Raw genomic sequence first — 27,523 nt, forward strand, 5'->3', positions numbered from 1 at the left:
AATATGATTTAGGATAAATTTGGGCCCTACAACAAAATAATTTCAACTACATTTTAAAATATAATTAAGAGGCCCATTCTTGGATTACCTATCAATTCTTAATATATCTGTCAATTATTAGTTTAGATACAACGTGATATTATATTTATAAGATATATTTATTCTAAAATAATTAAATCAATATAATCAAATGAAAAAATCATCTGTCGTAATAAATATTAGAATATTACCTTTAAGATCTTTATAATTAATAGTCTAAGTCATCAATAATTCAAATTATTTTTAAGATATTGATCATGATGCGTTTGTTTAATCGTTCTCAAAAATTCGAAATAAGTAAACGGAAATTCAATAAAATTGATAACAGATTAAGTGAAAAGTTCAAAAATGAAGATAGATATTCATCTGCTTTTTGGAAGAAAAAAGATAAAACATTCATTTGTCAAATTCTCTTACTTGATGGAACAGATATAAAATTAACTATAAATGTAAATATAGTATATTTTTTAAAAATAAATTCTATACAAATAATTACTATTATCTGAAAATTTAATTTATCTACACAAAACATTAATAGGTATTTTGGGGATTTAATGGGTCCAGAGGTTTTTTTGCTAATTTAAGATATTATTTCCTTTTTTGCCCATTTTTTTGAATGGCTCTAAAAAATCCTGGAATGGCACTTTCTAACATATAATTTTTAAAGTTAGATCTTATTTTTTTACATTTTCCCAATATGAATTTATTATTTTGCATTAAAATAAATGTTCTATAGTAGTAACCAAAAGATCCATTATAGTTGAATATAATTTTTAATAAACAATTTTATATTGAAAATATAAGTTGTATTTATTGTGTAATTAATTTAGTTATTTTAAAATTTTTTTATATTTTATTTAATATATTTGTCTAAAGTTGAAAATGCCTTTTAATATATCAAAAGTTTTAAAATTTTATAAAAAAACACTTTTGAATTAATTTGGTTGAGTAGCATCATTGGTGGAGGAGCTCATGACCCTTGGTAATGATGGAAATCCACCTCAAAATTTTTAAATTTCTTTTTGATATATTTTCTTTTTATTTTTTGCTAATTTTAGATGTAAAAATACCTTTTTTCAAGTTGAAAAAAATGGCAAAACAACTCCATAGATCTTGTTGGAATCTTTTACAATAAAGTAGGGCTGTGTTGATCTACAAATTTTATATCAATCCAATATTATTATAATATAAATTTAATGACAGATAGATTTTATTTACCATCAATCTTTGAACCAAATAATTTTTTAAAATATGGGCAATGTTTAAGACTGAATCTAATGTTAAACACCCCCATTTAACCAACTTTTGAAAATGGATAAAATTAACCATTTAGTCAAAATATTGTTACACAAGTCTTAAAATTTTATTAATAATCAAATATTTCTGCCATATATTTCAAAATCTCCAAGCTTGGTTAATTTACAATTGATAAAATCTTGAGTTTATCTTTTTTTAAAATCAGCCAAATCAAGTCATATAGCAAAACTAGCAGAATTGACTTTTTCAATATTTTTAAGTCATCTTTTTTGTGATAATATAACCAAAAATATTATAAAATATTTAGCTAGTCATCTTTTATAATTCAATTCATTTTTTGAAGCATTACATTACAACTCTATTGAATTTTGGTTTTTATTATTATAAAATTATGTATAAAATAAAAAAAATATTATATAATTATTTATACAATGATGAAATGAAATTAGATCAGATTGTTATTTTTTAAAATATCCGCTCCAATTTGATATTTTATATTGGCATTCCCTATTAAATTCTATATTTTAAAAAATTATTTAGAAATAATTAATTGAGATAATATACATATTTAATTAAACACCTATTTAAAAATTTTGAATAATTTTATTATTAACTCAATTATTTAGCAAGAGAGGAATTAAATATTTATTATTATAGCATGATAACTTTGTTTTTTTTTAAAAACCTATAAACATATTAAGACTTTTTTTAATATTTAATTTTTCCCATTTTTTTTTCTCCCAAGAATGCAGATTTTGAAAAAAATCTTCAAATATTTTTCAAGCCAAATTCTTTGAAGATTCAAAAAAAAATTGAAATTATCTTGAAGTTTTTTATGCATGAAAAGTATGAAATATTTACCAAAAATATCTGGAATTTTTAAGGTAACATTTGATCAAAAATTTTCTTAACTTTAAAATAAAAATTTCATAGATTAATTTATATTTTTTTTCACCTCTTTTGGATTCATTTCCTTTCTCATGAATCATGATTCTTTTCAACTATTTTATTAGACATACAAATTTTTGAACAATAACAAATTACATAAATATAGGCCATTTTATTAAATGATTATCTTTTTTTTTTCCATTTTTTTTATTTTATTTTATTTTTTTTTTCAAAAATAAATATAAATAAAAATTAATAAATTTTATAAATATTATTAATTTTACTTTACAAAAAAAACAATTTTAAAATATAAAAATATTTACCTTGACCTTCCTTTTTTTACAACTACTCTTTCCTCCATATTTTCCTCTTGACCATAAATTTTATTTAGTATTAATATAAGTAAAATGTTATAATATTTTTTTTATATCTAGACATAACGATAACATACATATTTTTTTGTAAACAGTTAAAATGATAACTTGTCTATAGAAATGGGGAAAGGGGTGAAATATGCTTAAAAATCATTTAAATTTTTAAATACTTCAAAAAATTAATATTTTTCAGGGTATCGAACCATAGCGAATATCTTCCAGGTTCATGTAAAAATAACTGGTAGGAGTTGAAACTTGGTTTATAAAAAATAATAAAATCGGTTCGTTTTTAAAAACCCGTTCGAACCTTTAGTGCATACAAAGTGAAATAATGCAGAGAGACACATTTTTAAAAGTAAATCACTAAATTCCATAGATAAAGCAGCTAACGGTTATGTTATAACGGATTAAACAGTATTTATTTATTTATTAATTATAATATAAATATTTGATTTTAAAAATGGCGAATGATACTGATCTAAGACCGACCAATCAAAATTGATTGATAATAATATTTGAAACAATTAGGATATCAAAAGGTTCAGCCTGTTTTTTTTAAAAAAATTATTTTATTAAGAGTATTTAAAGTTAATGAACAAAAAATAGTTTCAATTTCAACATAAAAAAATATCTCTAGATGGATCATAAAATAATCAGGGTTGGGCAAATTTTTCAATAAATGTATCGAATATAATTGCACTTCAAAAAAAATAAATACGTTCTTAAACAAAATATATAAAAAATTTATATGTTAACGTCAATGTGTTTTTTTTCCAGGAATGTGTTATTTTTTCAACTTCAAATCATTTTTTAGCGCTTTTTTTTATAATTTAAAAATCTGATTTTACCGGAAATGTATGCCGTCATGTTTGGCTTTGGAATACCTACTCTTACAGACAATTTTTTCCATGAACTTTTAAATTTTTTTTATAAAAATTGTTAAATGCTGAAAAATCATCGAAATTATCAGCAATTCATAAGATAGGTCCTTCTAAACATGCTGGAATACATTTCCGGTAGGATCAAAATTTTAGATTTAAAAAACGCGCTCAAAAAACGATTTAAAGTTGAGAAAATAATATATTCCCGGAAAAACGCATTGACGCTAATTACTCACAAAATTTATTTCGAATAAAGTATTTAGATACAAATACCTTGACAATAATTTTTTTTAAAATCGATATAATCACTAATAATTTTTATTTATATTAACCATATTATAAAATTCTAATAATTATGTAAATAATATCATTGTCAGGCTGATCAGGATTTAGAATAAAAATTAAAAGCATCTGCCTCCATGAGAATAAGTTGTTTAATGTAGCTTAAATCAACTGATAATATAGCTTAAACCAACTGAACTATGCTTGGTTCCAGCATTTAAAAAATCCTTTAACTAGGAAATTATAAGGAAATTCTCCTCATAAAGTTAAATGTACATACAGTGTTGTGATGATTATAATTAAACATATTGACGATTAAATTAAAACCCATCCATATAAAAATTATTTTCTTTGCAAAAATAATTAAAATATAGACAAAGCATTATTGAAAAGAAAATTCTTTTATTATTCCTTTTGTTATTTTAATTATTCTTGCCACCAAAATAATTTTATATAGATGAGTTTTAATTTAATCGTTAATATGTTTCATTTTCATTAAATCATCAATCACAACACTGTAAAATGAATTAAGTACTTAAATCATCTGTTTTTAATAAAAATATAATTATTATTTATTAAATTAATATATTCATTCATATTTATTTATTATGCCAGTCTTCCGTACTGCATAACTTCAACTTGATTAATAAAACAAACGGGCAAGTTATTAGAAGGAAAAATAGATACACATTTAGGATATGTATAAATTATTTTAACACTCTTTAATGGAGAGGTAAATTGCTGGAGTAGGGTTGTCAAGCGGCTCGATTTGAGCTGATTTTTAAAAACATCTATCTCATAGAAAAATATAATACAAGCCTGAAGATTTTGCTTATAGATGGCACCAAGGTTTGAACGTCTATTAGCGAAATCTAAAGGCTTATGAAATATTTTCCTGGCTAAAATATTGAGTTAGCTGTTATTTAAAAATCGGCTCAAATCGAGCCAACAACTTCCTAAAACAAAAAATACAATTAGAAATTTTTAAACATAATTATACATGTTTTTTAGGTACTTTTTTACTATAAGCTCTTTTTAGAGCCATCGATATTTTTAAAATTTACACTCATTTTTAATATATGACTTGTTATATTAGATATATTTTATTATTGTAATTTAAAAATTATATCATTTTAATAAAAGCAAATTAGAAATTAAAAAAAAATAAATAATCTATGCAATAGGTAGAAATATGAAATTAAAAGTATCACTTTTTATTACCCCGGGTCTATGCTAGAGGTTCATGCTCAAAGCTGGTTTAGTCGATTTTTAGACCCAAAACCCGGGTCTGGGTTTTACACAACCAACCAATTAACAACACAACCTAAATGACTCAAAATTAAAATTTATTCCCTCTTTTCCTCTTGGTCATGAAAATTATAAACTCCTTTTATTTTACGAAATACCCATTTATTTATTTTTCGCGCTATAATTTAAAATCATTAGTGTTGTTTACTACTATGAAAATTTTTTCATTAGTAGTGTAGTAGTAACATAATGTTTTGGTTTTATCGTTAATTTATCTAATTTGCATAAATGTATACATTTTTTTTTAAATACGAGTACGACATATGGTTTATGTTATTGGTGGTTACCCCCTTGCACTGCAAATACAATTGTATAAAATCAATAAATCATTTATTTTGGCTTTTTTTTGTGTTTTTTTTTCAAATATTCAATTCAAATGATCAATCAATTTTTTTTTTAAGGAAAAAATTCTAAAACTTTCAAAACTTACGAAAATTTTTAACGAAATCGTATGTTAAATTTTTATTTTCTAGATGTATGGTTTTTATTTTTATATTTAAAATAGTTTATTTAATTATTTTCATTAAAGTTTTTGAATTTAATTTTGATATTTTGGACGCAACCTAAAGTTCACACACACCTTGAGTTTCTAATCAAAGGGATTTTTTTTCCCCTCTTTCTACCTTTTTTTGAACGGCATTTAATTTAAGAAGATTTTATCTAATCTATACTTTAAATTTAATTTATTCTATATTGAGATTAACCTTTATAGAATAGGATCATTCCATATGAAATTGATATTTTTAAAAAAAAACATGATTTTCGCGGAGCCCCTCCAGCGTTTGGGTGAAATTTTGTAAAATAGTTTTTCCTTCTCTGTTTATAAGAACATCATAGAAAATTTATTAAATGGGAATTAGTGTTGTTACACGGCTCGATTTGAGCCGATTTTTAAAACGTTCAACTCAATATTTTTTTCCAGAAAAAGTTTACGCAAGTCTGAAGATTTTGCCCATAGATGGCACGAAGGTTTAGACATCTATTCGCGAAATCTCTGGTCATAGGCAATATTCGGGTATTATCTTAATTATTTAAATATACCCGGGTCAGGCCTGAAAATTTTTTTTCCGGCTGGCCATGCAAATAGTACCTCTGCAGGTCTCTGATTTTCTTGGTTGAAATATGCCTTTTAACACTAATAGAAATGATCATTTAAAAACATTATTAAGAATATTAGATATTAAAATAAAACGCTATCTATAATATAAAAATATATCGGTTTTTGCCTATGAAATCGTAAAGGATCGCTCCCCTCATATATATATATATACTCATATGGAATGAAAAAAATTTTAAAATTGGAGGTATATCTTATTTTCTTTAATTTAGATTTATTTTATACTGAAAATAAAAGAGAGGTGTAGAAAATTTTAAAAATAATTTTTTTTTATTCTTATTTTCTCAGATCTTGATATTGAATTATAATTAATTTAAAAATGAAATTATTTAACTTGCAAAAAATTGTTAGAATAACATATTTATATAATATTCTTATCAAATTTTTATAAGTTTAATAATTTTATTTACAAATGAATTATAAAATATGGAAATGTTTTAAATTAAATTTGCATAACTAAAATAATAATGAATTTAGTCAAATAAAAATTATTATAGTGAAAAAAAAAGATACAATTTTCGAATTTTTACAGAAATAAATGCTTGAAAATCTGAAAAAAGGGGTTTATTTTATTTATGCGTTTAAAATTTAATATAATTATATTAAATATATTAAAAAGGCAACTAATTTTTCTTTTTCTTTAAAACAATTCAGGATATTGATTAATAAATTAATATTATTACAATTTATTTTCCAAAAAATTATTATTTTTTATTATAAAGTATGAACTGAACTAACCTTTCATACCTTTTTATTTGGGGAATTTTTTTTTCTATGATTTATTAAACTTCCGAAATTGTTTGTAAGAAAAAAGGATATTGATTTAATATAAACGGTCAATCCGCTAATATTTTAGACAGACACGGTTTTCTGAATTGGTCCTAAAACAGTACCTGTGCGATATAAGTTTTAACAACGGCGATCCCCTCCCCCCCCCCTCCAAAAATAGGTTGCAAATATATCTTGCTTAACTACTCGGATAGCAGAATTATATAATTCTGAATATAAAAATTACAGTCATAACTTTTTTTGGAGGGAAATTGAAGTCAGTTTTAAATTCAATGCTTTTCCCCACTTTAATTTCTGGAACATAGGTAAAAAGTTAAGAATCGCATTTATATAAGGTCTCTGATATTGTGAAATATTAATGCGCACAAATTGGGCGTTTCAAATTCAAACATTTTCTACATTTTAAATGGCGCTTGGCGTTAGAAACGACTTTGAAAAACGTAAAAACTCGTTCTTCAATATCTTTTTTTCATCTAGCACGTTCGGCCGGCAAAACCTTGTTACCCAGTTAAGAATAAGGGAGTGGGAGGGGGGGGGGGGGTATAAATCCTTTCCTAATGTATAAAATAATTTGTCAATTTAAAATGGAATATTTAAAAATTAATGAAATAAAAAAGACAGACGATAATAAAATTTAAAATCAATTATTTCTTTTATATAGCTTAGTTAAAATTTTGAATCGACGATACTAATAAAAAAAAAAGTAATTCCCTAAGGTTTTTTATATTGACAGAGTACAGCAAAACGCAAACGCTCAATTTGTGCAACTGCAGTCATTTATTTACCGAGTGATTCACTGTGCGGCAGATATTATTTTTATATATAGATTTTGATTTGTGAACACTAACTTTGACTAGCAATTCTTTTTCTCAGTTTGCCATGTCATCATTCTTCATTCCATTTGTATGAATTATAAAATACACATAAAAGTAATTATTTAAAATTTTATTTTTTTTAAAAAAAATAAACTATTTTTTGGATAATTATTTTATCATTTTATATAATTTGTTATTGCATGGGAAAAAAAAGTAGAAAAAAGGTCATTTAAAATTACTATAAACTAGGTTTAAAAAAACCTATTTATTCACCAGGAAATTGATCAGCAAAGAAATATATCGTCGGCCTAGAATTGGAGTGCTCCACTTCCGCAAATGTTTAATATGAGAAAATCAACATTAAAGTTTAAAATCAAATATAGGAATAACTTATTGATCAATTTTGACAGCTATAACATCGGCAAAAATAAAATATTTTTTAATCTAGTTTTTTATTTTTTATATATATTGGGAATAAATAAGTTATTATCCAACTTCTAACTCTAAAATTTTGTAAATGTCTAGCACTCCAATTCTAGACCGACGATATATTTAATCATATTATAAAGATATCATCAACCTTGGGGCTATATCTCCTAAATTTGGTTTAAAAATTCGCAAAAATAAATAAAAATTCAGAAATTTTTAAATTTTACTCAAATCGTTATGTTAAAATTTAGACATTTATAAAATTTTCTGAATTATATTTAGCACATATTTTTATTTTTTATAATTAAAAATATTAAATAAAGCTAAAATAACAAATTTGGAAGTAGCGTATCTTAATACTAAATTTAGCTGCAATCACCCTCACAAGATAGTTATAATAGATTTAATAATTACATTTAATTTTATCAAATTATTTTTATAAATAAATTTTTGATTTTTTTTTCTAAGAATATTTTTTCCCTGTTGAAGTTATCCAGCCTTACACGCTTATGAATAAATTGATCGCGTTTCGCGAATTTTTTTTCTTCTAATTTTAAATCTACTTAGAAATAAAAAAGATCATTAAGATATATTTATCCTCTTATAATCCCTTTGATCGCAATTTTTTTGGTAACAGTAACATATATTTTTGCAACGTACGAGTGTAGCTAATTTTTTCCCGCACGAGGGATTCGTGCTTTTCGCAGGCCTTCTATGGGTAGGGGTACAAAAGTAAAGGGGAATTTTTGGTTTTTTTCCAATTCCATAGGAATATTCCATTGGTGAGCTAGCTAGAAATAGGAAGAGGAATGAAATGAAAATATTTTTTTTTCCACTTTTCTTTTAAGATATTAATTTTTTTTTCATCCTTTATTCTCTTTAATCTTTTTTTTTTATTATTATTAAAAGCATTATAAAAAAATTTTTAAAAGCGAACTTAAGAACATGATAGATATCAATTATTTTATTTCTCTTCTTAACAAATTAAAATATTATTCAATCAAAACACTTATTAATGATTGGCATTGTGAAATTAAATAACGTATATTAAAATTTAATTATTTTTTTACAACACGAATCATTCAATAAAAAAAATATTCGTAGAAAAATTATATAAAGTTCACAGACATTGATTGGCATCAAGTGACGTTGTCCTCTAAACTTGGAGCTTGCGCTTTCATGACAAACTTCTCTCAAACGCAGACAATAATTACTCAATAGTCATCAGTTTTTGATTTTTCTATAAGTATAGTTAAAACGGAATTGACAAAATCTGTCACAAATACTGTCGAATTTCTGAATTCTACAATACAGAAGGAATGGGAATTACCACTTGTGAAAAACTTAGTTGATTGCCTTATCTTACATTTTCATCTTTGGCTAAATCCACATTCAATAAATTAATTAAGGATCGAGGACACGAATTCTTAGAGGTCATCTCATCTAAAAATTTTAATTGAATAATCAAGAGCTCGGCTACGCTTTATGTAGGGCTAATTTATTTTTATTTACCATATAGATGCAGGGGCAATGCCAAACTGACGGTGACTTAGTGGCATTACATCTTTTACATTTTAACCGCAATCCTGGTTGAAAGTTCGGCATGCTAAATGCAATCAAATAATATCCCTCACAATGAGGTAAGCTGCGTACCAATACATCAGAACCTTCTAATATTTCTCTACAGCGGACATCTTTAAGAATTACAATGAATTCCTTGGGCACAAGGTAAGTTTGTATTATAAGATTTCTCATGCATAGACCAGAATTCTACATCCAAACTCAATAAGGGCGCAATTATCAGAGCTCAAAATTTTAAATTCGCCAAATATTCCGCGGACTCATCTTGTTAAATAATCAGTTCCGCCCTATCAACATATGGCATTTGGCCAAAATTTTCTTCAAAAAACTTGTACGTCAAATCAAGAAAAATTCGGATGAACCTCGTGAAAGCTTTTATTTAAGACAAAGAATAGTAATAGCTATCCATAGGACAAATTACTTTTGTTGTAGTCCAAGATGATTAGCATTCTTCCAACTTAAGAACCACCCCCTCCCCCCTCCTTATTTCCTTTTAACATTCAATAATTGATTGTTTTTTAAAAAAAATTATATTCTTTTATATTTGGATTTTATATTGTTTATTAATATTAGAGTTGTCATATTAACTATTTCTATTATATTTCTCAAAGAACTGCAGAAATACCATTTGCCCAGCCCGGCCTGGATTTTTTTTAAAAAAAAAATTTTTCTGCCCGACCCGTGTTTTATATTTTCAGGCCCAGCCCGGATATTTTTTAAAAATATACTATATTTATTTTTATAGCTAATAATGACGATTCTCTACTATTTTTAAAATAAATTCTTACTCTGATAACTGTTATATATGTATGTTACGTTCTTTTCGGCACAATAAGTTATTTTTTCAACGAGGTATTTTTTTTAAATTTAAAAATACCGGATCCAGCATGTTTAGAAAGAGAGGAGTTTGGGTAGCCTATGTTTATTTAATATTCTTTATGTTGTAGAGGAACCTGCAAAAACAGAGATAATTATACATATGCTCAATTTAAACAAGGACGCGAACGCTCAATTTATGTCCACTATTTATACATTTTAATTAGTTCAAAATTATTAAACATCGTCGCTTGATTATATATTTTTTTAAAACAGAGACCTGCAGTCAAGAGTGATTCAGGGATTTATATTTGGGGGAAGGGAATTTTTGGCTCGGTTTCGATTTTTTTAAATGCAGAGTCCCAGGCATACGGATCTCTCATTTTAACCTTTGAGGATTTTTTTCTACACGTAAGTGGGTAAAAGAAACCGCCTACCTTCAGGGCAAGATTTTGACTTCAACTTAATTTCGGATAAAAATGTACATCATATATAAAATCCTGTAAACCGCCACCGGATTATTTAGAATAAGGTTTAGCTTAGTTTTGCTATAATTACAAGTTTCTTACCCGGTTTCTATGTGTATTTTATTATTTTTTTCTCCAAATCATTATTCCTTAGTATGTATATCTTCATAGTTTCTGTAAAAAATAATTCCTATAGTTGGATAATGGCCAAAAGTCAGCTGATTCGGCTCAAACTACGGGCGGGTCCAACTAAAATCAGATAATTGACTATCTTCCATCTAAAGCTATTCTTTAGTAATATTATTAATATTAGCAGCTTTGCATTTATTTGTTTTTTTATCATTAAATTATTGCGATCCCAAATTGATTAGATAATCGTGGACAAATATAATTATCTATTTTTGTAACATTTTTTTTGAAAAAATACGATTTAATATACATTTCTTGTATTTAAATTCCAAAAAGGAGAGTTATGTAAGTTAGCGAATAAAATTTTTAATAAATTAATTCAACCCGGTAGCAGCACTGGTAAACCCGAGGTCAGGCACGATACAAAGTACACATTTTATTGGTTATTTAAATTTAACGTGGAATTTTCAATAAAAGAAAAGAAAGAAAAAATTTGCCTTAAAGGACAATATGTATGTTAAATACAAAATATGACAATGCGTGTGTTTAAACGGTTTAAAATATCTTTTAAAAAAATATATATATAAATTATCTAATAAAACATAGAATATAATATAACTATAAAATGTAATTAGTAATTATCGAACATTTCAAATAAAAATTATCATTTAAAAAAAAATGCAATAAAAAAAATTTCGCAAATATTTTTTTTTAGTTCCTTATGAAATATTACCATGAATGAAACGAAAGAATAAAGGTAAAAAGAATAGGATAATAATAAATAGATTAGCAAATCGATAAAAAATAACATGATTTTAGTCCCGACCCCTTTCAATTTTGATGAAAATTAGTATTTATCTATATTGGAAAAATTTTAGCCAAGATATTTTTGGAAATATCAAAGGGTCAAAGCACGAAAATTACCCTTTTTGCAAGTGTCTGTGTGTGATCATTAAATTAATAATTATATATATATATACTTAAAAAAGCGCATTTTTATTTTCAAATTTCATAAATATTAAACCTAAATATCGATTTGTTTTTTTTTTATAGTAGGCAAAGCAATATGCCATTACCGATTAATCTGTCCTCGCTTGCATTTTAAGGATAACTAAGGTTTTTTTGGGCCCGTCCCGGAAAAATATTTTACCCAGATTGTCCCACCCTTAATTATTTTTTGTAGTACCGTTAAATTGTTCAATTTAATCCCGTGGCGAAATCAAGATTATAGTTGCCTAACTCTCGAGATTTCGCCAAGGGATGTCCAAATCTATCTGCCATCTATGAGCTAATATTTCAGGCTTGGGTAATACTTTTTCTGGCTAAAATCTTGAGTTATAGCCGCCTTCAATCTCCCCCTTATATTCTGATTATTATGTACATGATCTTTATTGCTCACACTAGCTATCCACCTTAATTATAACCATCGTGGCCAAACTTTTCTCCATCTCGCCTTTTCAGCCCCCACGTCTTTAATCCATATAGAACAGTAGTTTTATCCCGATTTATATAATTCGCTCTTTAGCACAAATGGCATTAACACTTGTCAATTTCACCCTTTAAGCCTTCATTTCCGCTTCCCTAGTTTTTCTTTTTAATAAACTAAAACAGTCAAATTATCCTAATTAAAATGACCAAAATAACATGGGCTGAGCTTGACAATGGGCTTAAAAATAAATTACGTTATTTTTACCCATTCGAAGCGAGTTAAAAAAATAAGGAAATGTCTAACCGGACACGAAAAAGGTGTCCCCCTACAGATCTCCAAATCCTGAGATAGATTTATTTTTGGTTTATAAAGTTGGACTTGAATTTAATATTATAAAAATAAAGTTATAAATTAAAATTTTTTTAAAAAAAAAAATATTGTATATATTATTTATTTGTTTATAAAACAAAAAATAACTTCCTCGAGGAAAATATAAATTTGCCCCCGATGACATACTATGAAATATTTTAAAGTTCCACGTAATATGGCTTATTTTTTTTGTTATATCAACCACGCTTCATTAATTCTTACGCCCTCTGATTATCTGGGATGGGGAGGGGGGGGGGTAGTGGGATAATGTATTCGCTTAAATTGAGCAAATTAGTTATGGTTTTATTTGAACCTCTCAAATTTATACATTTTTTTTACTATGAATAAGTAATGCATAAATTATTTATTAAATCAAGATTTTATACCTAGTTTTACGGTTCTTGGCCGTTCAGAATTTTTTTTATACGTATCTCAAGCCCGGCTCGAAATTCCACAAGTTTAGAATTTCTCGAATTTAAAATAATTTACTTTTGATTTGATCGGAAATGTTATTCCAACATGTGTAGAGTACCCACACTGTGAATTCCAAAAAATTCTGCATTTGGAATTTACCTTAATTTTTTTTGTATATTTTCTCCATGTATACATTAAAAAAATATAGTAAATTGCTTGAAATTTATAGGGTTAGGTGATCTCTACCACTGGAAGATATATGGTTGAATTGGATTTATATGATTTAGAATCAAGAGATTCTAATATCCTAAAATTATACGTATATATTTTCATAGCGGTGTCGGCCATAAAACGTTGAAATAAAGTATATACTCCTCTGTACTTAAACATATGCTGTTACTTATAGTTTATGACATTTTAACTCATATAACGTTTTATATTAAAGTTTGAGATGAGAATATATCAATGTTATTTTAACAATTTTTTTGCAAGTCAAATAATTTTATTTTCAAACAAATTAAAAAATATGGAAATGTTTTAAATTAAATCTGCACAACACTGTATTACCGTATATTTATTAATTATTGTTAACATTTTTTTAAGCAAATAAAATCTTCCAGAAGCACTTTTCTGAGAAAATGATTAATATGAAATTGAAATTCGGTTCAAAATCCTATTTATATATATTTTTTTAAAAATATATTTTAATTTTAATGAGAGAAATAAGAATTTTATAAAAAAAATTTATATAGATACTTGTAATTTTTTTTAATATTAATTGATTATTTTTTTTTATGACCTAAATTATTAATTGAAATCGAAAATGTTAATTAATAAATTTAGAAATAAAACATGGTATTATTTTCAAATTTTTGTGTATTTTTAAATATCAGGATTTTTGAAATGATTTATTTTAGAGAAATATATATTTTAGGAAAATCAATCATAAATTATAACGAATATCTCTCATAGATATAAAGGTTCACAGTAGAGTTATATAGGGTTGGCCTGTCAAACCCGACCTGCGGTGACACCGTCAATAAAATATATATTCGGCCCATGGCCTTAGAAATATGAATTATTACCTTCCTAATCTTACTATTTTTTTTTTGCCTTTTATAAAATGTATTTAAAAGAAATCAGGAGGTTATTTTTTTCTTATAATATTTTGTAATAAATAAATATTTAAGAGTTTGAGATTTTTTTCCTAATAATCTTTTTAAAAAATTCGGGTCGGGACGGGCCTAGATCTACAAAAATGTACCGCCGGGGCGGGTTTTGGCGGACAATGATTTTGCAGGTCTCTAGTACCGGGTTCGGTTTGTTTAAAGCTGGTAAAAAACCGTTTGCATACATAACCACAATTGTACAAGGAGACATTTTTTTTAGAGCTGTTTTATCACTAAGAACCATGTAAAAATTCTTTTTTAAAAAAAATATCTTTATAACATACAAATTTGCCTAATTTATACATTATAACAATTTAGGTATATTACGATATGTATAAATAATTATTTAGATTATTTTCTTACAAAATATGAGCCCATAGTAAAACGATTAAAATATTTCCCACAATTCTCTCCTTTCAAATTATATTTAAAGTAAGATGTTAGGATTAATATTTAATCTATGGTACTGTTAATAGAAAACTAAATTATATTACATTAATGTTTAAATAGTTGAATTTTGATTTCGATTAATATGTAAATTTACATATTATACATCTTAATGGATTGGAATTTTTTTTTGATATAAATAAATACTTAAATATGGCTAAATATGTGACAAAAATATTGACAATTTTGTTCAATTTTGAAAAAGGGTGGCCAATAAGTATAAATTTTATAGTTAGGAATACTTCTCCATGCTTATGGACACTTGGCACCGTCAGATAAAAATTAGAAACGGCGCGGTTAGCGTGTCAAAAAGTTCAAACTGGTTCACATACATTTTTAGAGGTTCGGGTAACAAAATGATTTTTTAACACTTCCGGATCCGTTAATAACGGTTATTCGGTTTGAATCCTTGCCAACCCTGCATTCACAATTAGCGCGAATTCGCGAGAATATACAATACAAGCTGCGAAGAATAAAGTATATTCGTATACATCGGTCATGCGTCCAGTTCGACATTTTTTTATAAAAAGAATTTTTTGTTTTATACGGAGTGTCCAAAACTTGAAAAAAAAATTGCAAAATTAGTAAACAGTAACAAAAATATAGAAATAAGCCTTTATTTTTTCCTATCGAAAATTAAAAACATGTCCGAATTTTTTATCATTTTTTTTTGAAATTTTTAAAAATTTCAAAATTTTCTAATATTCTCATTTTTTTAAAAAAGTTTAGGACGCAGTCTTAAATAAAGAGAAGCATTATGTTTCGTTTATAGTAAACGCTAAACGTTGCTATATCGCTTAATACTTGGTTTAAATTATACAACTATGCTTTGGTTTAGCCCTCGCGTTTACTATAAACGGGGCTTGTAATAATTTGAGATTTTTGCCGACATCCCAGTTTCACCCGATCAAAGAAAACCGTTAGCAGAGTCGGACCCGACCCGAATAAAAACCCGATTGAGTCCAAATAGAATGTCTGCATGGCCAAGTTGAAATCCGAAGTGTTCTTAATTTTTGATGGAATATTAAATTTCTATTGATTTAATGTGCATGTAGATTAAGGTATTTTGTTACACCTATTTATTTATTTATTATCAGAAAAGGGCATACGGGGAAGACCTGATGGAAAAGGTGTTTTTACATTTAGATCTCATCGAAAAGGATTACTTCGGGCTACAGTTCATGGACCATTTGCAAGTTTCGGTGAGTCCTTTTATATTTATTTATTTACGAACAAATTAAATAATTGAAAGAAAAGGGGTGATTTAAAAAAAAAGAAAGATAGAAGAAATAAAAGAAAGAAATCAAATAGAATAGAATAATATGAAAAGGGAAGAAAAAATAACAGAATAAGAAATTAGAAAATAAAATAAGTAAATGTTAAAACAGATTAAAAAGAAAATATATATAAACTATAACGTTTTAAAAGTTAATTTAATATAAAAAGAATAAGGGATTAGCGCAACATTTTTTTATATAATTTAAAAAAAAAATTATTATTTAAAATTATGAAGTCTTACTTTGCGTGATATAGAAATCTTGAATAAATTTTTTAAACTTATTATATACTACAATTATCATAATTATTTATTAATTATATATTGATACCTAACTTATATATATAATCCTTATATAAAATCTATGAATTTGGAAAAAAAAAATTTTCTCCATTATTATATAATACGTAAACTTATATAAGCTTTGCAATAATTTCTTTAAAAGGTATTTATTTGTACCGTTAATTCCTATTTTATAAAATAATTTAGGAATTTTATCGTGTTATTTTCTTCTTCTTCTTTTCGCTATTAGGATTAGGATTAATTAGTTAAATATCTTTCCTATTATTCGACAAGAAAAAGCAAATTCAATAAAACTTATCAACTAAAAATACTTTATTTGTGTAGCCCAATTTTTTGTTTTTAAATTGACCAAACTCTAAAAGGAGATTCAAATCGACAAAATTCCAAACAATAATATATTAATTATTTTTTATAATTATTATATTTATGTGAGTATGTATACGATTATGAACTTTGAAAAAGCAGTGAATTAAATTAAAAACAGATTTAGAAAAAATTTATTAGGCATAGCTTTTGCTATCAAGTTATCAACCTATATATTAATTATATTGTTTTTTATAAAAAAAAATTATGTTTGAATAAAAAAATAAACATAATTATTAAAAGCATTGGCTCGACCCTACAAAATTAGTCAAAAAGCAAGTTAAAAGTAAATAATTATTTTCATTATACTTTTTAATTTTTACATCTAATTTAAATATGTCATCGATCCGGTTAACACCAAGGCCTGATACTATAATTATTATAAATCTACAAATATTGTGAGATTTTATGGGATTCATACCACGTCGTGTTCTAGCATCTTTTGCTAGACATAATGCCAATACTTCCTTTGAAGCCAAGGGCAGAAAATGTTATGATCAAAGTTTGGAGCCCAGAACCCCCTCCCCCTATAAAAATTTTAGAAACATAAATCGATTCTCTAACATAATTAGGTATCAAAAATTTATTCCATTGCTTATTAACAGATTTTGAAGCCGTAAACCATTTTTTTTAAAAACCCCCAATGGATCGAAATCACTTCCTGCAACCAAAACTCTTTTAATTTACTCCACGCTCCAAACTCTGCTTAGAATATGCGGGTAGGGACGCGATAAAGCCATTATAGGTACAACAGAGCTACGCTAGGAATTTCTCATTTCCATCTAATTGGATGTTAATAAAAGAATTTTTGGCAAAAAAATATGAGAAGTCCATTACACTAGGGTAAGCCGCACGTACGCATAATGGTCCAAGGGCTTATTATTTAAACGTCTTTGGGCTGATTGAAATGGAATGTGCCAAGATTAACAGCTCACACCCATAACCTAATATTTATGTTTAATTACATTAAGGACCGGGGTACGACTAACTTAAATTTATTGTATATCTGTATTTAATGAATTAATGATTATCTTGTTGAAGACATTTCTAGGATCGTCTTATTTGTAGTGATAGTTGAGATTAAATAAACAAAGTGGTAAGGTATGAGGCGAGAGAATGGGGTTTTATATTAAATATAACTCATATTTAATCTTAAAAAGCTTCTTAATTCATTTTTTGTTATTGTTTAATTTTATAAATTGTCTTCAATTCATATTCAAATCTGTAACAAGTCCTTCAATACTCGGTGAAACCATAGTGACGTACTTGCTATACGTCTTTCCATTTAAAGAAAAGAGATGAGCAAAATATCCAGACTTACATAAATTTTCGCGCCTAATTTATATAAACGAAGTTAATGTCAGAGCGGCCGATCCGAACCTGCCTGCCAAGGATATTAAAAGGGTGTTTCTATCCATCACGGCCTAGCTTCTAAAAAGCTCTTGATTTTTTTTTGAAAGGAAAAGTCTTAAATTTGCATTATTCAAGGTTTTAAAAAAGCCGACGGTCATGATCATTCAGCTATATACTATTGACCGCCATCATTTGTCGTAATTGTATATTTTATCGTTATATTTTTTTTTTTTAAAATGAATGCTGGATTGAATGATACAAGTTGGTCCTCCTTACACTCTTAGTTTTCGCGTCAAATTTTATTCCTCAGAACCGAACAATTTAAGGGAAGAATTAACGAGGTTTTAAACCATTTTTTGAAAATATACATATTATATTCATCAGAGATCTTAGAAAAGTTTTATCGTAAAAAAAACATAAAACCGGGGTTGGTTCTGGTCTAAGAAATTTTTTTTTATACTACAAAATTCGGGCCCTGCATATTTATAAAATTAATTTTTTTTAATTAATTAAAATTAATCAGTTGAAATAATCATATGACCAGTTTAAAAGTCCTTTTACCACGCATATTTCTAAATTCCCTTTTCGAACAATTTACTAAACATGGTTAAAGTTTATTCAAATAAAGAATTTTTTATGAATTCCCGGGTAGAGTGGTCAACAATATAAAATACGCTCGGGACGTAAGATTGATCTAACCATGTTAAAAAAAAATTTTTTTTTAAAATAGATATCAATTCTTCCTCCAGCTCAAGAGGGAAATATTAACTGGCAAATTACCATGTCCTTATGAAACCTCCGTCGAATTATCTGCTTACGCCTTACAATGTATTTATTTTAAATTTTTTTCCTCCCTTTTCGGAGTTTGGAAACCGAAAATTAATTTTAAAATTTCCAGGCTTCCGGAACCGGTTTGCATCTGAATGAATTATAAACCGCATCTGAATCTTAATATCAACTAAATATAGAAATAAGTATTTTAATAAGTGCAGAAATGATTATAAAGATCTTTGATATAATATTCTAATAAATTTTTTTGTAATATACCGAAAAATTATATATTTCAGGATTAACGAACGTACAAAAATTCATTTATCTATCACAACAAAATTTTAGCAATGAATTAAAACTTATTGCAAAATATTAATAAAACTAAAAAACTAATAATTTAAATACAAACAAACAAAAATTGCCGATTTCAACCCTACTTTCCAGCCTATAAGTTATGTTGAGTAATGCTTCTCAAAAGTCAGGATCGTGCATTAAATGTTTGCAGCAGTTTTTTTGTTAAAGAAATACTAACCTTAGTGTTGGTTCTAGAGGCCGCTCCGAAGCCCGAAACCGAAGATAAAAATTATTACCTGCCGGCCTGAAAAACCCGATAAAGAATTTTTACTGTCGGTCCTTTCGTCCGGGTCACGCCTCCCCCTAGTGGTGGAGGGGGGGATTCTCTTTAAATAAAGAACAACATATTATTTTAAAGATTTATAACATAAATGTAAATAATGGTAATATAATATCGTAGCATTTAATTGTAGTATTCGATTTTCCTATTTTATTTTAAGCCGAACTTGGTGATTACAGTGAAGACATCCACACTCCCTCCTTTATCTCGGAATTCAGATTCGTTCCCGATCAAACGGAACACATGGAATTGGACATCATAGAGGCGTACAAACAGAAAAAGTATATGGAAATTTTTGTTTATTTATTTAGTTTTGTAAATTTGTTATGCACGAGAAGCCATCGGCTGTGTATTGTAGTGTTCTATATATCGCCATGTTCTAGGGATTTGATAACTAAAATATTTTTATATCTATAATTTTGAAGCAAATTTACTATATTTAATCCGCTTATTTATAAAGTTTTGCAGTGGAACCGTACATTTAAAACGTTAAAAGCGGAAAGCGTTAAAACGATAAATACAATATTTACTAAAATTTAAATTTCGAATTATTTTTGCTTTTTTACGCAGAGTGAATATAAAATTTATTTGCATAAATAAAAAATAAATGAAAAGTCAACATTCTAAATATTCCGTTAGTTAATCTCTTTACTTAACTTGAAAAAAGAAGGAAAGAAAGAAAGAAAGAAAATAAAATGATAATTTTTTTAACCCTGTAAAATATAATAACCAAGGTTATTTCAAAAAAATGGATCAAATTTAATTTTAATAAGCAACACATTAGATTATATTTTTTTGTCCTGGTTTGCCTTATTTCTAAACAATAATCTGTATACCCGTACATATTACTTCCTCTAATCGGCTTAAAAAGATAGAAGTTATTTCGGTTAACGTTGGTAAAATGTCTTTGTCACTCTTTCCAAACCAAGACATTTATTTAATGTACACACTTAAAACAAACCAAAAATAGGGTGTCTTAATTCAAAATCTATTCAACCTGGGGAAACAAAAATAAATTTTAAAAATGATACCTTTATTTACTAATATACTTATTTTTAAAAAATAAATTTAGGAATCAAACACCCGCCCAATCCGAAACGAATTACCTAAATAAAGTCAAATGGCTGGATTTATACGGAGTCGATTTTCACACTGTTTTGGTAAAGCCATCAATTCTTTTATTTTTTGTTCTGTGTATTATACCTTATTTTTAAAGTCATTTGAATAGAATAGTGAAGTTCACAGTTCAGTCTTTGGTTCAGGCCGACCGAACCGGAAAACGGTCCTCAAATAAAAGACTGATCAACGTAGTCCTAATAGAAAAAGTTTGATATGTCAATCGGCCCTGGTCTTAGACCCATAGAACCGTAGACCGTCACTGAAATAGAATCAAAAAAGTTTAAAGATATATAGAAGAAAAATGAGGAAGAATTTGATTTAAAATTATTAAATTTTTTTATAAAGGAGGATTGTTTTGGGGAAATGATTCGATTTCCCTAAAAATCATTATTTCATGATTAATAATCTTTAGGGTAAAGATGGATTTGAATACAGTCTTGGACTTACGCCTAGCGGTGTTCTAGTTTTCGAGAGGAAGCAAAAGATCGGATTATTTTTTTGGTAATTATTTATTTCTTATTTAATTTAAACCTTGAATCCGAGACTTAGAGAGATAGAAAATTTGTGCTCAGCCAAGAATTTTAACAAATATTCAAACTCGATTCGGAATATATTTGCTACTTTATTGACCCGATAATTTTTTATAATTGTTTTAAAAGGTAAATGGTAAAATATGAGCAATAAAGGAATATTTAAACGGTTTAATATGATTCTCAAAACAAATTTCTTTACTACCCAGATTTTTTATTTTTTTTAAAAAAATAAATTTAAGCTCGGGCTGAATTTTTAAAATCATACCATTTTTGGCCCGTTCCATGATTTAATCAAATCGATTAAAATCAATTATTAATTTGATTAGAAATTATTCTTTTTGCTTGTAATTTAAATTATTAGTTCTAATTTTTTAATTAAAAAACATCTTAAATTGTAATTAATTGCTAAAATTAATTAATAAAAATTATTTTTATAATAATTGTGTTAATCGTAAAATTTATTTTTTAAAACAATAGAGTTGTTTAAAAACGAATAACCAATAATCGAAAAATATTACGAAACCTGTAGATTTTTACTCACAGATGGGATAAAGGTTTGGACATCTATTAACGAAATCTTTAATCTTGCGTAATATTAGTTTGGCTCAAATTTTAATTTGAAATTGGTTAAATCAAGCCGTTCAACAACACTAATAATAAACTCACATAAAAGAAAATATTTAAAAATAATTATTGCTTAAAATCTATGGAAGATTTATACTTTGTCCTTTATATAAAATTATGATATTAAGAAAATTAAATGCAAGTTTATCAATTTTTATTATCGTCGTTCGTCATTCTTTAAGTTTGTGTTGTCAAAACAACTGAGCTACACCTATTCTTCACATTCCCATCACCGGTAAATTTAAAATTAGAAGAACCATTCACCATTTTTTGGACAGACTGTAGTTATCTATGCTCACATAAGGACTAGCTCCATGCTTAAACGTTTAAGGGCAATGAGGATAGTGAAAATACTCGTACCCGATTTAAATAAGATTTTTAATTGGGAAGTGGTTTGGCAAAATTAATTTTTATGTTTTTCTTAGACGAAATTAATTAACTTTAGCTTTTAAGTTGATATAAGAATTTGTACTTAGATATATTAAGTTTAATGAAGTTAAATTATGGATAGAATTAGTTTATAGGAAAATACATTCGTTTAATACTTCTGACTAAGACATTTTATTAAAATAATTTTAAATTGTGGTTAAAAATGCTCCGAAAACAACAATAAACAGATACAAGTTTAAATTTTTTTTAATATATATATTCTAAAATGATTTTAAAAATTTATTTATAAAATTCAAAGTATTTAGGGTAGAAGTGTTTTGCAAACTTGATACAATTGCATGTATAACTCTTTATTTCACTAATATTTTGGGGTGAGTCAAATCATTTTATTAAACTCAATTTTCTCACGCAAACCACACTTGGGATATTTGTTTTCCTCATTTCATTATGGGTAAAGTCCCATTCTTCCCTTATTTCCTCCTGATACTGGGGTCTATAAATATGAATTAAATCATAGAGAGAATAATAAATTTTTTTAATAATTTAAAAATAAGTTAACACAGGTAGTATACATTTATTAATATATCGCAGGCCAAAAATCAATCGATTTGACTTCCGGAACAAGAAATTGATATTGGTTGTCGAAGAGGACGAGTACATGTCAGAAGACGAAAACAATGACAATCAAAATTACGAAAATGGTTTTTAAAAGAAATACATTATTTATATTTCAATTTCTTATTGATTATTAAAGCTAAAATATATTATGAGTATTAGGGGTGGGACCAATACCAATATAATATTGGTTTACAATACCAATACCAATATAAACCAATATATATTTAAATATTGGTATTGCTTTTACAACCAATACCAATTACCTAAATATATTGGTTTTGATATATTGTTTAAATACAATTTTAACCAATACCAATACCAATATTAAAAATATCATAATTATTTGGGTTTATCGTGTATAATTATATCGTGGTATTTTTTTTACTTTCATTGCAAAAACTGATTACATCTGTTATTTCTTCCAAATACTACTGTGATATCAATATTTCTGTTATTTATAATTATAGTTTATTTTTATTATGGAAGTAAATTTTTTACATGATATCTATAAATTTTATCTATTTATTTAAATAAATGAAGACCAAATAGAGTTAATAAATATAGATGCTGTTGGTACTAATAATAATAGCGATAAGGAACAAGAAGAATTATCAATATCTGATAAAAGACGAAATTCAGCAAAAATTTGGGAATTTTATATTACTTGTGATATTAAAAAAAGGCAATTTGTAATAAATGTAAACTTCCCAATTTTGGAACCTCATAACAATGGACTTGGTCCTCTCCAAATAAAATACCCTTTATGGGCATAACAATTCATTATATTCATAATGATTTTAAATTAATTAATCATTTATTAGATTTTATTCCTTTTAAATCAGCACATAATTATATTAATATTTTTAATTCTGTATTAAAAGTAAAATTTGAAATTGATTTTTTTTGCATTACATTAGACAATGCAAGTAATAATTTAGCATTTCTAAAAATTTTAAAACAAAAAGATAATTTTGATAATGTGTGCAAATGCTTTTGCCATATTATACATTTGGCTGTCATGGCTGCATTGGAACCCTTAAATACAACTTTAAAAAAAATAAGAAATTTTTAAAAAATTTTTAAACTTTTTATATCTAAATTTGATAAACTCGAAAAAATATATCTTGAAAAAAATCCACACTTAAAATTTCCTCACCCAATTTTGGATATACCAACACGTTGGAATTCAACATACCAAATGCTTGAAAGAGCAATATTGCTCAAACCCTATTTGACAACATATACCAATCATTTACAAAATACCAATCAAGAAAATTTTATTAGTGCCTTAGCCTGGAATAATATAGAAATATACCGAGAATTTCTGGAACCATTTAATTTTGCTACAGAGATGGCCTCATGTGCTAATACTCCAACAATTATTCCTTTATATTACAGTATTTTTGAGCATGTGGAGAGTTATAATAATAATCCTAATGCTATTTTAAAGACAGCTTCTTTAGCTGCCTTAACAAAACTTAATAAATACTATAATTATAATACACACCTCTTTATTATTTCAACAATGATTGACCCAAGATTTAAACTATCAAGTCATTTATTAAAGCAAAATAATATGGAAACTCTTATTGGATATCTTACTAATGAATACAATATTTTTAAATAAATAATAACAATTCAGCGGAACTTACAAATGAAGCACAAAATAACAAAAAATTATCCTTTTATGACAAAATTTATCAGGTGAAACCTCATAATAATAACAACTTAGAAATAAGTAAATACGTAGATGAAGCAACAATTTCCAATGATACAAATCCATTTAGATTGGTGGAAATTAAATTAAAATAGATATCCAGTATTATCAAAAATTGCCAGAGATTATCTAGCAATTCCGGCCACCTCATCTAGCTCTGAAAGGGCTTTTTCAGAAGATCGGTATGTTATAACAGACCAACGTTGTTCACTAGATGAGCATACTATACAAGCTTGCCTGTGCCTAAAAAGTTGGATGCGCATGCAAGATTCTTCTTAAATACAAAATTATTTCCTCTTCTTATATTAAAATTATATCATTCTTTTGCATTATATTTTGTATAAATAGACAGTTATGTTACATTTTTAGTTTACTTATTTTGCTATGTTCTTTGTGATAAATAAAATGGTTCAAAATCAATACGTTTATTATTGTTGATACAAAAAATGCATGATTAAATCAAAATTTTTTATATTCAGATTCACATCACCTAATAAATTCCTAGTTTAAAAAAAGAATTTGAATTCAATAAAATTTTGAGATTTGGTTCTTAGCCCTGATTTTATGGTATCATGATTTTTTTTCCCATGTTTATTTAAAATTAGAAATTAAGGGTTTTATAATCACTATTTCTATTCTTTTAATTAGTAATTTGAATTTAAACCAATACCAATATAAACCAATAGTTACCAATATAAACCAATACCAATAGCAATACCAATACAAGAAATAGAAAATATTGTTTAAACCAATACCAATATTTTAGACCCAATACCAATACAATATTTTGTTAATATTGGGTTTTTACTATTGGTTCCCAGCCCTAATTATGATCATGTAGCCTAGGGAGCTATAACTAGAGTGAAAAGACAGTGAAACTGCTCGGAGTATTTGTTTTAATGACATCTTCCTGTAAAACAGACTGGAGGAGGGAAATTCTAATGCAGGCTAAATTAAGAATTTTTCGTTCTCCCAATTGGTAAGTGTAGCACTGGCTGGCTTTTACGGTCGAAAGATTAGGAGGTTCTAGTAAGCATGGAAATCGTTAAGATATTTTGATAATAGATAATTGATGTTCTCATGGTGCAAGCAAACTTTAAAAGGAAAGAAATTTTTTAAAATAAATTTCGGATTCTCTGAAGAAAATGTGAGAAATCCTAAATTTAATTAAATTCTATTAAATATCCATAGGGAACAGGTTAAAGTGAAGTGAAAATACTCTCTAAAGAAATCATAAAACCAACTGAAAATAACGTTTTGTTCGGGCCCGTGAAATCACCCATTCACAGTGATCATCTTTTATAACAATGTTTTATAATTAAATTTGTTATCGTGGTTGTCAAATAGCAATCTGTTAATTAACGACCAAATTTTTACTAAAATGCAATATGCACACTAATTTTTTAATAATATATATCGACGGAATCCCGCAGTCGCCTCCGATAATACAACATCCCCTGTAGCACGGAATCGCCTATTTAACTTCAGGAAAAAAAAATCTGGGACGACGCCACAGTCGAGATTCGGCAATAATAAATTTGTATATACTCATTAAGGCTGGGAACCAATAGTAAAAACCCAATATTAACAAAATATTGTATTGGTATTGGGTCTAAAATATTGGTATTGGTTTAAACAATATTTTCTATTTCTTGTATTGGTATTGCTATTGGTATTGGTTTATATTGGTTTATATTGGTATTGGTTTAAATTCAAATTACTAATTAAAAGAATAGAAATAGTGATTATAAAACCCTTAATTTCTAATTTTAAATAAACATGGGAAAAAAAATCATGATACCATAAAATCAGGGCTAAGAACCAAATCTCAAAATTTTATTGAATTCAAATTCTTTTTTTAAACTAGGAATTTATTAGGTGATGTGAATCTGAATATAAAAAATTTTGATTTAATCATGCATTTTTTGTATCAACAATAATAAACGTATTGATTTTGAACCATTTTATTTATCACAAAGAACATAGCAAAATAAGTAAACTAAAAATGTAACATAACTGTCTATTTATACAAAATATAATGCAAAAGAATGATATAATTTTAATATAAGAAGAGGAAATAATTTTGTATTTAAGAAGAATCTTGCATGCGCATCCAACTTTTTAGGCACAGGCAAGCTTGTATAGTATGCTCATCTAGTGAACAACGTTGGTCTGTTATAACATACCGATCTTCTGAAAAAGCCCTTTCAGAGCTAGATGAGGTGGCCGGAATTGCTAGATAATCTCTGGCAATTTTTGATAATACTGGATATCTATTTTAATTTAATTTCCACCAATCTAAATGGATTTGTATCATTGGAAATTGTTGCTTCATCTACGTATTTACTTATTTCTAAGTTGTTATTATTATGAGGTTTCACCTGATAAATTTTGTCATAAAAGGATAATTTTTTGTTATTTTGTGCTTCATTTGTAAGTTCCGCTGAATTGTTATTATTTATTTAAAAATATTGTATTCATTAGTAAGATATCCAATAAGAGTTTCCATATTATTTTGCTTTAATAAATGACTTGATAGTTTAAATCTTGGGTCAATCATTGTTGAAATAATAAAGAGGTGTGTATTATAATTATAGTATTTATTAAGTTTTGTTAAGGCAGCTAAAGAAGCTGTCTTTAAAATAGCATTAGGATTATTATTATAACTCTCCACATGCTCAAAAATACTGTAATATAAAGGAATAATTGTTGGAGTATTAGCACATGAGGCCATCTCTGTAGCAAAATTAAATGGTTCCAGAAATTCTCGGTATATTTCTATATTATTCCAGGCTAAGGCACTAATAAAATTTTCTTGATTG

At 26.4% G+C, this 27,523-nt stretch overlaps 1 protein-coding gene across 2 annotated transcripts in view; it reads left to right on the top strand.

Annotated features, from left to right (window-relative positions):
• The first annotated feature begins 246 nt into the window (after window positions 1–246).
• LOC135925921 (band 4.1-like protein 5) overlaps window positions 247–27,523 on the top strand; it is a 42,441-nt gene continuing 15,164 nt past the window's right edge. The window contains exons 1-9 of one of the 2 annotated variants that reach the window (XM_065461504.1): window positions 247–488; window positions 16,098–16,202; window positions 17,186–17,228; window positions 18,558–18,636; window positions 19,026–19,123; window positions 19,861–19,981; window positions 20,773–20,860; window positions 21,232–21,320; window positions 22,958–23,067. In XM_065461504.1, coding sequence (XP_065317576.1) covers window positions 297–488; window positions 16,098–16,202; window positions 17,186–17,228; window positions 18,558–18,636; window positions 19,026–19,123; window positions 19,861–19,981; window positions 20,773–20,860; window positions 21,232–21,320; window positions 22,958–23,067 — 925 coding nt within the window. In that variant the 5' untranslated portion in view covers window positions 247–296. The remainder of the gene's footprint in view (window positions 489–16,097; window positions 16,203–17,185; window positions 17,229–18,557; window positions 18,637–19,025; window positions 19,124–19,860; window positions 19,982–20,772; window positions 20,861–21,231; window positions 21,321–22,957; window positions 23,068–27,523) is intronic. The other variant, XM_065461503.1, reaches the window with a different exon arrangement.

This window comes from Gordionus sp. m RMFG-2023, chromosome 3 (genome assembly GCF_954871325.1).
Source record: "Gordionus sp. m RMFG-2023 chromosome 3, tfGorSpeb1-WG-v2, whole genome shotgun sequence".
NCBI classification, from domain to species: Eukaryota; Metazoa; Nematomorpha; class Gordioida; order Chordodea; family Parachordodidae; genus Gordionus; species Gordionus sp. m RMFG-2023.